The 16,094-nt window shown below is 46.1% G+C and overlaps 1 protein-coding gene across 2 annotated transcripts in view; it reads right to left on the reverse strand.

Moving 5' to 3' along the window:
• Nucleotides 1–16,094, reverse strand: part of adam12b (ADAM metallopeptidase domain 12b) — a 68,913-nt gene that overhangs the window by 1,776 nt on the left and 51,043 nt on the right. Inside the window, exons 12-22 of one of the 2 annotated variants that reach the window (XM_030379162.1) lie at nucleotides 14,761–14,938; nucleotides 13,000–13,089; nucleotides 11,555–11,750; nucleotides 11,073–11,181; nucleotides 10,236–10,434; nucleotides 9,677–9,754; nucleotides 7,858–7,966; nucleotides 7,327–7,513; nucleotides 6,917–7,028; nucleotides 4,392–4,667; nucleotides 428–597 (exon numbers count right to left, since the gene is read on the reverse strand). In XM_030379162.1, coding sequence (XP_030235022.1) covers nucleotides 428–597; nucleotides 4,392–4,667; nucleotides 6,917–7,028; nucleotides 7,327–7,513; nucleotides 7,858–7,966; nucleotides 9,677–9,754; nucleotides 10,236–10,434; nucleotides 11,073–11,181; nucleotides 11,555–11,750; nucleotides 13,000–13,089; nucleotides 14,761–14,938 — 1,704 coding nt within the window. The remainder of the gene's footprint in view (nucleotides 1–427; nucleotides 598–4,391; nucleotides 4,668–6,916; nucleotides 7,029–7,326; nucleotides 7,514–7,857; nucleotides 7,967–9,676; nucleotides 9,755–10,235; nucleotides 10,435–11,072; nucleotides 11,182–11,554; nucleotides 11,751–12,999; nucleotides 13,090–14,760; nucleotides 14,939–16,094) is intronic. The other variant, XM_030379163.1, reaches the window with a different exon arrangement.

Raw genomic sequence — 16,094 nt, forward strand, 5'->3', positions numbered from 1 at the left:
GGAACAGAGCATGCAAACATCAGCGATGAGGCTGCACGTCGCGCCCACTTGTACACATCATGTAAAGCGCTTGTAAAGTGTAGCATAAATGCAGTTCATTATTATTATGGATAAATGGGGGACAGGACTATGTACCGGCTAGGGGGATAATCTTTATCTTTTTAAATTCAATAGAATCTGAAATACTTTGTTGATCCCGAAGGGAATAGAGGACTCTGCATTTAACCCATCACTATCAGCGCTAGCAGCTCTAGGAACACTAGGAGCAGTGGGCAGGCAGAGGGCAGCGCCAGGGAACCAACCCCAGGGCTACTGCCTATTGCCTACGTTAAGGTCAACGGCAGGACTATTAACTAGTCTTAGTCATTATACTTTTGGGTATAACCCAGGTCCAGGTACTGGGTTCGATCCTCATGGACAGACCTACCTGTTGGGGAGGGGGATGCTGGGAAGGGGGATGCTGGGTGGGGGTCTGGGCACGGTGGGGATGGGGATGGGGAGGGGTACGCCCCCGTGGGCGTGGAAGCTCGGCCGACATCTCCGGCCCAGCGGGTCAGCAGGCAGCGGCTTCTGGGGCGGGCGGGGCTTCTCTGGGTCCTAAAGCCCGACAACACAAAGACATTTACTTAGTGGTGGACGTCACGTTGTGTGTGTGTGTGTGGCTCAACAAAAGGATGTATATAAAATCCGTTGTTCAGTTGAAACTTGTATATACTAAAGAGCTCATGGGTTTTACGTCCTCTCTGACCGAAGTGCAAGACCTTGTTGGTCAGTGTCTGTTTTCCGACATAACTGTGTTTGTTGCTTTCTATTGGAGACTCCAACACTGTGCAGTGCCTGCAGTGAGCAGTTCTGTTATTTATTGAAAGGGTGGATGTAACATGCTATGAGGAACGAATGGTAGGCCACATGTAACGTCATACCATATCGGTAATCCCCGAAATATGGATTACTGATATGGTATGTAGACTCACTGGGCGTATAGAGTACAACAGCACTTTGTTCATTTATTGATCCTTACACACACACACACACACACACACACACACACACACACACACACACACACACACACACACACACACACACACACACACACACACACACACACACACACACACTGTCTCTCTCCACATACATATTCAGATCGCATAAATGGAGAAGTCCTTGAGCTGCATAAGAATTTACAGAAGCATCTTACAGAAAATTGAAACCAAAATTATTAGCATATCACTTCATGCATACCATTCAGACAACAATGTGAAGGGGGGCACTAAATCATTCATGAACAGAGTTGCGAAGAAGGAGCTGACAAAAAAAAAAGCATTGACAACGAGAAACAAAGTCACACAAGGTTATCGCGCCGATGTGTTTACACGCATTCCGGTTAAGACCTGTTTGTGAGGACCTCCATGGGGCCTGCCGCCATGGGGCCTGCCGAGTGGCGCCAGTCGCAAGGTGAGAGGTACCGCGGATAATTGGCTACCCCAATGTCCTCCCAGAGGGACCATTATTTTTCATATTGTTCACGTGCTATTCGCCATTCACCTATTGAGATGTGCTGAAGGAATTGCTCGATTCATGCACAACACACATAACACACCTTAGAAACGTAGAGGACAAATAAAGTACTTTTCGTTTCATTCGGTGGTTTCAATTGTCTTGATGAATTACCTGATCACGAGGCTTGAGACCTTCATTTCATCATGGCGATTTGGAATGAAGTCAAGTAATCAAGTGATTGAATCTAACAACCTTTTTGTGGTTTGACGTTCAAGTAAAAATAGTCCCTCGATTGGCTATGTTGTTGTGTATTCAGAGTGCAGCAGACTGCAGCATCTCAAAGCCTTTCTGATGTCTGCTAGGGAGGCAGGGCTGTGGACCGCTGAGTGGAATACAGCAGGAGTGTTTGGAACAGATGATTGTTTGGAAACGTGACAAGTATCTCCTGCTAAGCTCTTAAAATTCGCCAAAAAAGTAATCATTTTGTGTAACCTCAAACAGCAGAACAAAAAACCCATATCTGTTAGAATGTCTCAGCTTGTAGACTGAAGTTATTATGACCACTAGGTCCTCAGGTGAACGTTTAGGAGATTTCAAAGAGAAAGTTAACTGGGTTGGGTTCATTTTGGACCCTTGTACTTTTTAGCAAGTATATATTATACATATGTACAGAATATATTTTTTTTCAATGATGGCCTGGCAGTTTGGAAATAAGTGTTGCCTTATTTGGTCGCTGATTGATAAAAACATGCTCACTTCATTTGCCGAAGATACAACGCTGAGGATCTCTGTGGTTTAATATATTGCACAACCCATTGGCCAATAAAACATGAACAATTCTGTTTCTCTTTCTAAAAATAAGCCTTTTACAAGGTTTACAATTCTAGCCACTACATGTTGTTTGAAATAGGGTTTACATGATTGGCTAATCATGTAAACATGCCTTCTATTCAAATGATTCGCTCTCACAACGTTGGCTTCACACGGCTGCTTGGTTTTTAATTAGCGTAAATCCAAGCAGGATTATCTTCTCTACTTCATTCCCAACTAATTCTTCAATGCTGAGAAATCAGATATAGGGGCAGGATAGTAAAGTGCTTAGGGGGGTGGATTCCCAGCCCAAAGCCTGGGAATTTGAGTTTTATCCCCAATGTCTGTGTTGTGCCATCTGAGAGCAAGGTGCCCTAACCCCCACCTGTTCATTAATGACATGTATCAAGAAATTCAACAGAAGTCACTTCTGAAACACAGGCCTAACCACCACAAATCATAACTTGCAAAATGTATACATAGATGGAAATCATTCATTATTCTATTCCCATTAGTTCTCTTTTGTCGAATAGTGTTTTCTCTATTGTATATAATGGGTGTTTTGCCGTCGGTTACCTGAGCTATGAACCATCTCACTCTCTCTCTCTGGTCCCTCTATCATGTTTATCTTCACGTCTGGAAGTGATTTCATGATCTGCATCCAGCAGACAAAGTACCTTCCTCCACATCTGATACCCCCCCCCCCCCCCCCCTCCCTCCCCCTGGTAGTGTCTGGATGTGAGGGGCAGCGGGGGGGGGGGGGGGGGGGGGGGGGGGTCCAGTAGCCCTGGAGGGGGTCCAGTAGCCCTGGAGGGGGTCCGGCCTAAAGGCCCTGACATTCTTAAATTGGCGCGTTTGCCGAGACCAACAGGACCAAATGAAAGCGGCGGGAACAACTGCGGGCAGACCCCATGGGTTCACTGCTTCCCCCCTGCAGCCCATAATGAAGAGAGAAGCCCCATCAGCAGACCCCCTCTCTGCAGTCGATACTCAAGGAGCCTGATCAGTCGCAGCCCAACATCAATACGGGGACTGGTTAACCGCGGAGACGCAAGATGGTGTCCTGACTCTTAATGCTCTGTTTTGTATGAAGAAATACATTAGCAAACGGCGTTCTCTTTCAAAGCATTATTCGGCGGGCCGCTGCATACATATTTATGATTTCCTCCTCATTAACCGCGGTTGTGACAACAATGTGATATTGAACGGCCTCATTGAGACGCAATAACCATCCAAAACAAAACCCGGTGTCATTTTCAATTTGAAATCCACATCTGCTGGGCTAATTACAACAAGACTCTCATCACACACACACATGCACGCACACACGCACATGCAGACATACACGCACACACAAAATACCCTCAAATAGATTATACTGGTAGAATAACACACACACCCACACACAAAAGACCCCCAGTACAATAGACTAGCAGAATAACACCCACCCACACACAAAAGACCCCCAATAGAATAGACTAGCAGACTAACACACACACCCACACACAAAAGATCCCCAGTAGAATAAACTAGCAGAATAACACCCACACCCACACACAAAGTACCCCCAATAGAATAGACTAGCAGAATAATACACACACCCACACAAAAGACCACCAGTAGAATAGACTAGCAGAATAACACCCACACCCACACACAAAAGACCCCCAGTAGAATAGACTAGCAGAATAACACACACCCACACACAAAAGACCCCCAATAGAATAGACTAGCAGACTAACACACACACCCACACACAAAAGATCCCCAGTAGAATAGACTAGCAGAATAACACACACACCCACACACAAAGTACCCCCAATAGAATAGACTAGCAGAATAATACACACACCCACACAAAAGACCACCAGTAGAATTGACTAGCAGAATAACACCCATACCCACACACAAAAGACCCCCAATAGAATAGACTAGCAGAATAACAAACACACACACAAAAGATCCCCAGTAGAATAGACTTGCAGAATAACACCCACACCCACACACAACTAGCAGAATAACACCCAAACACAAGAGACCCCCGGTAGAATAGACAGAGAGTGCAGAATGACACACACCTGGTCCAGTATGTAGGAGGTGGGCTGGCGAGGCAGGCTGTGGAAGGGCGTGGTGCCGGCGGCCAACTGCAGGGGCAGGTGAGAGGCAGGGTGGGTCGGCCTGAGCCTGTGGTGGGCTGGGAGGGGAGGCAGGGTGGGCTGGCTGGACCGGCCCACGCTCAGGGACACGGGCATGGGGTGGCTGATGTGCAGCGGCTGGTAGACCGGGAGGCGCCGCAGGCTCTGGGACTGGAGGTTGCAGGGGGGCAGCAGGGGCTCTGAACTCAGGAGAGAGGGCTGGGGGGAGAGCGAGAGAGCGAGCACGGGAGAGAGGGTGAGAACGAGGGGGGAACAGAGCGGGAGGGAGAGAGGAGAGACAAAGACATTATTTTTTAGTTATTAAGTTCATCGTTTCATCGATAAAAGTGTTGTCCCTTCCAGCAAGAACATTTCTGTCCCGTGTTCTGCATAATTTCCTGTCTTCATCATTTCTCTGGCTCTTTCAAACTTTCTGTCACTGCGTTTTGTGTGCCAATCAGGCCATCTTTTATTTGTACAATTCAATCACAGACAGACTATCAACATTAATAGAATTATAACTTTGTGACGGATGTTCAGTTGATAGCTTAAGTCAGAATATGAACAAAACACTGTCCTTAATCCGGTCAGAATAGGGACAGCATATTGTAATGGATAGTGGGTTCCGTACTGGGTTCCAGCTCCCTATGTCCCCGGCCGCCCTGCAGGGATTCTTGAGCTGGATAACCTAACCCTCCATCTCTTCCCACATGAATCTGTATTCACCACAAGTCAATCTGTATCGAAACCCGTCTCCTAAATGACTACACAGTAAACAGTCCTAATAAAATGAGACTGCTGGAAGCCACATCGGAACCAATTGTCCACGGCAGCTGTCAGTGCCACAGCGCCAGAAAAAACACCTGAAATGACCAGACTAGTTGGCGGACGGAGGCAAACGCACACGTGCGCACGCACGCACGCACACACACACAAACACACACACACACACACACACACACACACACACACACACACACACACACACACACACACACACACACACACACACACATGCACGAACACACACACACACACACACCTTGTAAAGATGGGAGCCGGCCATCTGTACATCTGGATGACCCAGTGTAATCGGCCATTCCCAATTACCCTCACAGTTGGACGGTATAGTGGACGTCCACCAGAGATAATTAAGTGATTTAACTGGTGCTGGCTGATCACACCCGAGCAGGGTATTTATCCATGTCGTGAAAGACACATTTATGGAGTAACTTGTGGTTGTATTGCGGCCTCGATGCCAGAGTGTCATGAGAGAAGCCGGCGTGTGGAGTTATAAAGGTTAACAACCGCAGAAGTCTGAGAGTCTCGTCTGCTCCCGTCTGAGGACAGATAATAGGACCACACATCATTCTGCAATCGAGTCACTCGTCTAGTCTGTTGCTTGCCTCTCGTCCGTCTCCAAACACTCTGCTGGCAGACAAACCTGACTTTGTTTTTGCAAAGGGAAGACGGCGGGATTTCTTTTCGACCGATTTCAAGCGATACGTTTCTGACAGTGAATGTGTTACACGGAGAAGTATTTGAGGCAGGGGTTGTTGACGTGGTTCTTTGGTGCGGGAAATACAGTACGTGCATCTAGTAAAACATTGAAGCAATGATGAGCAAACCAAAGAAAACTCAATGTCAAACCTAACGTCAAAGTCAATGTTCCATTGTCAAAGTCTTCATGTGCATTATAATTGAAATACATCGCCAAATGTCAGGACATGTCTTACATCGAATTCCTGAATTATAAATAACATGGAATGAATACAGTACATCCCTGCACGAATGAGACGCATGTATTAACCAAAAGCACACACCGCTCTCGCCAAACCCAATGTCAACGTTTGACTCGAGTACAAACATCCATCCCATTCCACCTGGCATGCCTGAATCAATCAAGCGCATTGTGCCGCCTGGGAGAGCACAAAAAAAACAAAAAACCATTTCACCGCAGACAGAAACAATACAACCGGCAGGAGTATTATGACAGTTTTCTATTCATTAAAACACCCAGCGTCATTGTATCCCGCACACTTCTGGCTGCTGCCAACGACTCACTATAATTCATATTTCTTCAAGAGAGAGACTCTGTGTCTGAATCAATTACCTCGCCTGCCCCCCTGTTTGTTTTCACACCGAGCCGGTAGGTAAATAGGTTTGGATAAGCGTGACCGTGCCAAACCCTGGCTTATTGTCGGCCTACTGCAGAGACCCACAGCCGCTAATAGAGAATTATTACAATAGCAATCATAGTCAAGGAGCGTGACAGGAGTTAACACATGTTTACACACAGGCGCACACAAACACACATGTGTATGCGGATGCATGTGGACACGCGAACACACACACACACAGACACTGTGCTTTCCCCAGAACTTATCTCTTCAGAAGACAAAGTGCAGACCGAGAGAGAGAGAAAGGAAGAGAGAGAGGTGGAGGAAGCAACTGAGAATGCCAGCTACCTTGTATATGTTGTGGTTTCCAGAGGACCTGATTGGGGACTTGCGCTGTGGGGACAATCTGAACATGGACTGGGTCTTTGTGGGACTGTTGGGTCTGCTCGCCTCAATAGATCTGCAGAGAAACAAACAGTATTTCTTATTAAAGGGACGACGCTCTAGAACTTTGTAACATTAGAGTACGGCTCATGCATAAAATCAACTCCCTTTTCCGACAAAACAATAGATCCTGGAAAAGTTGGAGCATTGACGTCCTCGGTCCGGGATAAGTGGTCTCCAAGGTGAACCAATGAGGGTCAACGGTCCAACCTTTCCGGGATTTCTTTCGCAAGAACCCGTGTTGATGTGTCAGACCACGCTGTTGAGGAAGCCAGGCCTATCGCTGGAGCTCTGAGTGCGGCGAGGAGGGTCACCTGAGCTTCCACATGCTGTTGTTCTTCTTGGCGAACAGGAAGTGCAGCACTGACTTCCTCTTGAGGAACACCACCAGGGTGAGGCCTAACAGGATGGCCAGGAGCACCAGGATCGCCACGGTAACCGACACACTGTCCGCTGACACGCCGTATGACAACACACACGTTAATACGCACACGCGCACGTCTACATGTGGGACGAGATGATGACGCACACGCACAGCACAAGGACGCATACGATGACACACGCATGACATAATGTCGGGAGAGAAGGGACAATTATATAGCAACTGATACAATAAGCAGAACCCTCATATAAGATACCTTTCATTTAAATACAAGTTAATCAATTAATAAATTCCTTAATGATTAATTTCAACATATTTTCTCTTGGGGCATTTTCAATTTTGTCTTGGAGTTAAACACCCTTACCACCAGACTATCCTGCATGCTATACGAATGCTAAACAGTATATCGGCACTGGGTTCTTTAGGTCATCAGTAGCTGTGGAGGTGTGGAGAGACAGCCTACCTGCCACTCTCATGGGCCCGCTGTCGATGCTGCCCCCGAAGCCTGAACCCTGGCAGAGAGGGGGCGCCCAATGGGACTCACAGTGGCAGTTCTTCTTGTTGTTGCACACCTGGGAACACAACATCAGCACTCATGAGGTCAGGGCTCCCCCACCGCCTCTGGCCAGGGAGCTCACTAAGGTCTGAAAGTTCTTGCAAACCCCAATTTTTCTTACAGTTGGTTGTTATAGATATTTACTCGAAGTTTGCTCATAGCTATGAATCATTAGACTGTTAGTAGACAGGGATTTCTCCCCTTTAACAATTCTTCAACCAACAAAGTCAAGTTAAATATCTATGTCTTATATGCCAGCAAACTTGATTTTGTGGATTGAAAAAACAGCCAGAAATAAGAATATGCCAATTACTGCAATATTTCACTATGAATTATTAAATATTTGTTTACTGTGTTTAATCCTGTACACAGTGCTAGAACTATTCACAGGAAATGTAAATGCTATTGGAAATGCTCATCTCACACAATTCAGAAATTGTCTATCAGTGAACAAATCTCAGGATTAAGCAAGATTCAAAACATTGATTCTTAACTTCCAGCCAACAAAGTTTTCATTATATGTTTCCTTAGCTTGTTGTCGCTGATCCCAAACATACTTATCTGTTGTTACAGACTGTTTCTGAATAATAAGTGCTTTAAGCACTTTGATCTATTATGCATTGGGAAAAAGGAAATGATTTGATCAGTCGATCAGGAGATGTAAAACATATAGTTTCATTCATCTCTGTGATAGAGACTGAAGTTCGGCTGAAGCCATTTTAAAAAGTAAATCTGGCTGCAGGCGAAGCCTTAGCAGAGCTAAACCACAAAGTACATAAAAGATGAAAGAGTTCTGTTCAAATATTGATAAGAAAATGGGAAGAGAAATTTGAACTTGTTTAAAGCAAGCACCGGCCATTGTCCTGATCCTATTGGTATTTCAGAAGGTTTAGAAGGTATTTTCCCCTTGACACGTCTTCAGTCAGTCAGCTTTTTTATATTTTCTATATTTTACAAATACATCACCGATATGCTTTTGAGATGTAGACTTAAAAAAAGATGACAGGTTATGTGATTAGAAGCAGGTTATCCTAAAAGGTATTTTTTTGTATACCGTACAGTTCCTTGCAGCAAACTCCACAGATGACGGACAGATCCTTAAGCGGGGTGTAAACGAGGCTGTTTAACAGAATTGATTTCACCTCAGAGGGCCAATAAAGATTGATAGAACGGCACAGCTGCCATAACTCACACTGTAGGTCCATTGTTGCCTCCGCGCCGCACAGCGAAGACAGATAGCAAACACTGTTCCCCTAATGCCGTGGTTAGCATCGCTCCTCCGCATACTTTAAATGATGAAATGCTACAATAATTGCACTTGAGGAGAATTACAAGAGGTACCGAAATAGATCGATTTTTAATGAGCCTCGGAGCAATCCCTTGAACATATTGTCTACAACTTTAAACCAAATTGTAATGACTTTTTACCTGAATTAAATCATCTATACATGGAGTAGGATAGTGTAAGACCTCGGGGGCACTAAAGTACTGTATTTGATCCACAGCCTACTTGGAGGCTTTCTCGAACAAGAGGGCGAACCCTCATCCCTTTGGATGATATAGTTGGCTAAAGGTCTACAAAGGTAAATAATCCCCCTAATGTCTAATGGTGACTACAGTTATGAATGTTGTTCCTGTGCAGCTCTTGTCCCATCCAGAGGTAACACTTTAAAAAATAACACAAAACCAAGAACATGGAGCCATCATCTGGTGTTGCACAACTCACCCCACGCCCGCTGCACTTTCCAGAACATTCATGGACGCCAAACTCACTGACGTTCTGGCACTGGCGGTTCAGGCACATCTTTTCAGATGGAGAGAATATACGTAAGCATGTGTACTGTATATGAAGCGCAAGTAAGTGTATTGTAGGTACACAGGTTTAGGGCTGCAGTATATTGCAGTATATAATATTTATAGAGTAGGTGAAAGGGTTAGTGTTCGTGCTGCAGTAGTATGTATTGAACATGTGAAAGGGTTAAAGGTCAGTGTTAGTTTGTATTGAGTATGTGAAAGGGTTAATGCTAGTTCTGCAATACTATGTATTGTGTAGGTGAACGGGTTAGTGTTCTGCAGTACTATGTGTTGAGCATGTGAAAGGGTTAAAGGTTATTGTTTTATTCTACTGTAGTATGTATTGAGCATCTGAAAGGATGAGTGTTAGTTCTACAGTGGTATGTATTGAGTTGAGGAAGGGGTTAACGGTTGGTGTTAGTTCTGCAGTACTATGTATTGAGAATGTGAACGGTTGAATATTACAGCATGTCCAAAGCGTTTCCCCTCACCATTCCCTCGCCACACTTGGTACCGGATAGAACCAGTCCGGGGTCCGGCATGTCGTCCCCGAGGTACACGTGGGTCCCCCGACACAGAATGCGACCCCCTTCCTGCAGGGGGATGTTGGTTTCTATGGAAACGGCATTCGTTCCAATGACGGGGCGATTGGCCCCTCCCTGGCACTGGATTTTACCACACTTTGCGTCCCTGTGTATCACACACACACACACACACACACACACACACACACACACACACACACACACACACACACACACACACACACACACACACACACACAAACACACATATATTAATTTGTAAAAAGATAGCACTACTTGCGTGATTGTGTTAATGAGTGATATGTAAACTGTCAAAACAAAGACAATAAATGAAACGTTGCTTATAACCAGATGCACAACCAGGGCACGTCACGCCCTGGTTACCCCTAGGACGGGTCGTAACAACAGTATCACATCAACATCTAAGAGTGCATTTTGGGTATTGAGTGCATTTTCCGCCTGTGATGATAATCGCTCAAAGGCAGTGAACAACTCTGCTAAGTGCTCCATTCATTAGAGCAATTACATCAATTAGCGGGGGGCCTTTATTAGGGAGAACTCCACTCAAGTGTGAGGATGACGGAACAATTAGCGAACAACAATTGCATGGATTGATTAGCTAATTAGCTGGAGGCAATTATAAGGTGTCACGCCAGTCTTTTTAGATTTTTTCGGGGTCTCTGATTGCGCTAATGTGATAGATTATTGAGGACGATACAGAGTGAGCTTGTTTTGTGCGGTGTACTTTTCACCCCAGCTCAGTAGCAGCGGTTTCGGTCTTACCTCGCCTCACATTTGGCGAAGGAGCCCTTGGAATCTTTCCCACAGTTCCCGTAGGGGTCCCCCGCAGAGTTCACCCTCTCAAAGCAGATCCCCGGGGCAGGGGTGGCTCCTGAAGAGAGAATAAAAGAAAGATGGAAGATAGGAGCAATTTAAATTGAGACCTCGAGGACAAAAGAGGAGAGGAGGCGGGTGAGGGGAAAGATGGAATATAATCTAACTATTTAAAGACCCAAAATAAACTCCCATTAAACCCTTCATCAAACCTACATGGGTTTGACAAAGAGTAAAGAAACCGTAAAAATGAGTGAAAGAGGCCATCAGACTGATTAATTAAGAGCGAGAAAGAAAAACAGAGAGTGAAAGAGAGTTTGAGCAAGGCCGATGGCGAGTGTCGACAGATGAACAGAAACACATCGACAAAGGGGCTAGCGTGAGGGCGTCTGAGAGACCACGATCACACAGGTTTGTGGTCGGGGACTCACCGGGTCCCCACAGAGTGATGCACTGCTGCTCGTGGGTCTGGCAGATGCCGTTGTAGCAGTAGCCGTCCACGCTGGTGCAGGCGTGGCCGTCGTGCAGGTACACGTTGGCCGGGCAGTGGGGGCTGGTGCCCGTGCAGAACTCGGGCAGGTCGCACGAGTTCCCCGCCTCGCGGCACGGCGTGCCCGCTAGCTTCAGCTGTCGGAACAGTTTGGTTTTAATGAGGTGGCAGTAGCTCAGCGGGTTTGCCGGTAACCGCAAGGTTGCTAGTTCGATCCCCGGCTCCTCCTAGCTGTGAGTGTTGAGGTGTCCCTGAGCAATGCACCTAACCCCAACGGCTCAAGACGAAATATTATAAAGCGCTTTTATCCAAAGAGCTATACAAATGCAGTCCATTTGCCATAATGAGGCGTGTTTAAGACGCCGACCTACAGCCGTGTTTCTGTGTCAATGCTGGACACTAAGGTACATGCACACACGCAAATGTTCAGTTATGCATACAAAAACGTACACACATGCACACGGATATGGACACATACTGACGTCCGTGAATGCATGTGAAGACAAGAACACACATGCAGATAAACGCCCACACACACGGTTTCATGGTGTGCAGTGAGGCATCTCCTGTGCTTTCTTTTCTACGTGAGAACAAGATGTAATTTAGCCGTGAATAAAATCAATGCTAAGAGACGATTCTCAAAATGAATCAATATGGAAACTAGGCTACAAACACAATGCACTGCTACAAAACACTTCATCATCGGCAGCAACAATACCTTTTCAATGGAAACACAAACCTGTGATATTCTTTTACACAAATGCATTTACATGACAAAGGCAAATGCGCATGATGCGGTGGGACAGGCGTCATCGCTCCTCCACATCGATGTGAACGTATGAAATTTTGGGTTCTGATGTCATTCTATTTACAGTGAAATATTAATGTCGATAAATGGGAAATATATATATATATATATATATATATATATATATTTATATATATAAATATATATATATTATAATGTGGATATTATAGAGTTTATATATAAGGTAGTATTTTATAAATATATTTATTCAAAGAAATCAATTTCTGGAACTCTATATTTCATGCACTTATAGTCCTACTTATTGTGTTGTTGTTTTTTTTTTACCTAAAACCCAGATGGGGCCTTGACCCTAGAATTTTGATTCTCAGAACTACCCTGTGTTTAACCGTGCATTTGATACATAAACCTCTTCAATCCTCAATATATAAATATCACGTTAGAGTAACATTATTAACTGGAGAGCAGAGCAGAACGTTCACACACGGTTGGCAGAGCCTGGCCAAAACATTGGATTTTACACCTGTTGTCCATGTTGTTCATTGTTGTTCACTGACCCTTTAAGATGCAACAGTTAATCATTGATCCTTGTGAGCTATGTTATTGATCCTCCTCCTTACCATGCAGTCTTCACAGCACTGTCCGTGCGCGCACACTGAGTCTCCCTTCAGAGTGCACATTGTAGCGTTACAGCACGGGTTCATGCATTCCTGGTAGAGGCACACACACACACACACACACACACACACACACACACACACACACACACACACACACACACACACACACACACACACACACACACACACACACACACACACACACACACATCAATCATGTGAGTGCAGAGGAAGAGAGAAACAATAATTGCATCATCAACAGAGATCAATCTTTTTTGTCATCAACATGTCTTTGGTGATGTCATTCAATGGAGGGAGAATAAGCTGCTTTTGAAGGACCACTGTGTTCACAGTCTTTATTAGTACTTCTGTTAAATGTTTGTTTATATACACTATATTCCAATACAAGAGGAGGCTATGAAGGTGTAGGTAGTCCCCACCTATCTGATAAGACAGGTGGAAGTGCATGCATCTCAACAGGAAGAGCCATGAGTGAAATGTTTACAGTTGCAGTCGGGACCCGCTGCCACTATCACCATCCGTCTCCCAAGCACTCAGTTCCTTTGTTCACTCTTTAGTCTGAGCAGAACTTTTGTGATTAGATTTGTTCGTGCACTGCTCCGCTACATTAGATTTAACCTTGTTGAAGATTTCCAGATCGATAAACAGAGGGAATTGGTTCTGTTTGTTTCTCTGGCCGAATGGACTAACTGGCAGGATGTTGGAAATGTGTGTTCTGTGCTGAGGTGATGTATCTCTTGGGCAGGGTCCATAAATGTCTCTGTTGCCTGAGTGGCGGGCCGGGTCGTCTGGGCTAATAGGCTGGACGATGGATGTTGGTTTGATCTTCATGGACCGAATACCTGGCTACGTTTCAAGGCATTGCGTTTGAGTGTGCCTTTGCATGAGTTTGTTTGTATTTAGAAAAAGAGAGAGAGGGTGTCGGACCGAGAAAGAGAGGGAATGAGAACACATTGAACGAGAGAGAAAGAGGGTGAGAGAAAGAATTAAGAAATAGATGGAAGGGAAGAGAGAGAAACTGAGTAAGAGAGAGAGAGAGAGACAGAGAGAGACAGAGAGAGTGAAATAGACAGAACGAGAAAGAGAGAGAGGGAGAGAGAGAAAACGAGAAATAGATGGAAAGAGGGAGAGGAAAAAAGCAGAAAGTTGTTTGAACTGCACCGGCAAACAATGCTGGTGCTCTGGCTCGCGCTGATTACACATTTCTACGTTTCATTTGTCAGGCATTTGGACGCTGCGTGTGATTAATGGAGCGGCTCGGGGGAAACGACATCACGGCGGCGGCTGTCAGAAGCCCGTTCAGCCGTGTGGGGTGCGGGAGAGGGAGAGATGTAAACACACACGCTCACTATCAGACACACCTGCTGGCGGGATTGGGCCGTCAAAACTTTTTCTTTCTCGTTCGTTCTGTTGTATTTCTGTTTTCATCTTACCAGAAACAATGAAAATGACTACACGGTTGGAAGTATGCTCCACCTCGCCTTCAGGGGTGTAGACGAAAATAAGGGGTTTTAATGTGCGGAGACCTATTATCACGGTTATATTTCAAATTTCAATGCATGTGAACTGATGGGGAATTGCATCTCGTTGCGTCTCACCGGTGAAACCGAGTGTACATCCAATTCTCCATCCAGACACTCAATTTTTTCAAGCCCTCCAGTTTGTTGTGGACTAAACTCAAACCCCTCTTAACTCGTCATCGGCCCGTGATGAATCCTAGCCATGCGCCCGAAGCCTTACCTCGGGCTCCCCGCAGTCGCACTCCTCTCCCTCCTCCACGTAGCCGTTGCCACACTTCTGCCCCCCGTAGAGCACCTTGACCTCGGGCATGTTGTAGAGACACATGCCCACGCCCTTCTCCAGGCTGGCCGCCAGGTCCTTCTTACTGCAGCTGCTGAACACCGTGGGGAAGGGATACCTGCAGGGGGGGAGAGCAGTGGATGGACTCGGTTGGGTTAAAGTGGATTCAAATGGAGGGAGGGAGGGAGTGAAATACAGAGAAAGAAACCATCAGTGAGTGAGAGAGTAGATGATGAAGAAATAAAGAGAGAATGAAATCAAAAAAGGGCAATGGAAGACAGAAAGATAGAAGAAAAGCGAGGCACCGAGAAACCACCAGAATAGTTATTCTGCCTGTCTGGAGGATGAATGCCCAAAGTGCCCAAGACTAGCCCATGTCTTTGGGTAAACGGCCACTCCAGCGATCCTTCTACCTGTGGCCAATAGGAGGGCATCGCACACTGAGGACAGAGTGACCTGGATAGCTGCCAGCCACAGTCTTAAATCAGAGCTTAGTGAAGACAAAGCTGAAACCCATGCACCCATCGGAACGCCATCAGGGACAACATTCAACGAGAGAGAGGGAGAGGAGAGAGCGAGAAAGAGAGAGATCTATCTATCAACTGATGAATTCTGAAGTCTGACAGACGGATCATTTGACAGTCACAGTCATCCTCCCAGTCACCTCCATGCAGAGCGAGGACAGACAGGTTAACCCTTTAAAGTGAGAGACAAACGTCTGGGCAGCGTGCCGCCTCTGCTCCTCCCTGGCATTTGTGTCTGGCTCTGACCCCTCCGGCCAGGCTGTCTGCTCCAGAGCAGATATGAAAAAGACCCCTGGAGGCATCATAACCCTGAGCCACATCATCACAACAACAACAACAACAACCACCGCCGCCACCACCAAAATCTCTGAAACACAACCGGCACACGCATCGACCTACCACTGACAAGACGGAGAGGAATTTGGCTTCCAAAAAGGGGATGACGAAGGGGGGAGGCAGGGAAGGCCGTATCTCTATGCTCCCACCGCCTGGGTCAAGACTAGCACAGCGTACTGTGAGGCGGACATTTGTTTGGAAAAACTCCTGCAGAGCTACCAAAGGGGGGCTAGCTAGCGATGAAGGCCTGGCAGAGAGCTTCATGGTTCAGGGGGGGGGGGGGTGGGGGGGGAGGAGACAGGGGGCCACTCAGACTGCGCCAACTGGCATGTGATGTTTCAAAAAGTTTCTCTCAGACACAATCATGACATAGGGCCCCTTCATGGCGCGGGATCAGCCACGCTCATCAGCGGT

Source organism: Gadus morhua, chromosome 15 (genome assembly GCF_902167405.1).
Source record: "Gadus morhua chromosome 15, gadMor3.0, whole genome shotgun sequence".
NCBI lineage: Eukaryota > Metazoa > Chordata > Actinopteri > Gadiformes > Gadidae > Gadus > Gadus morhua.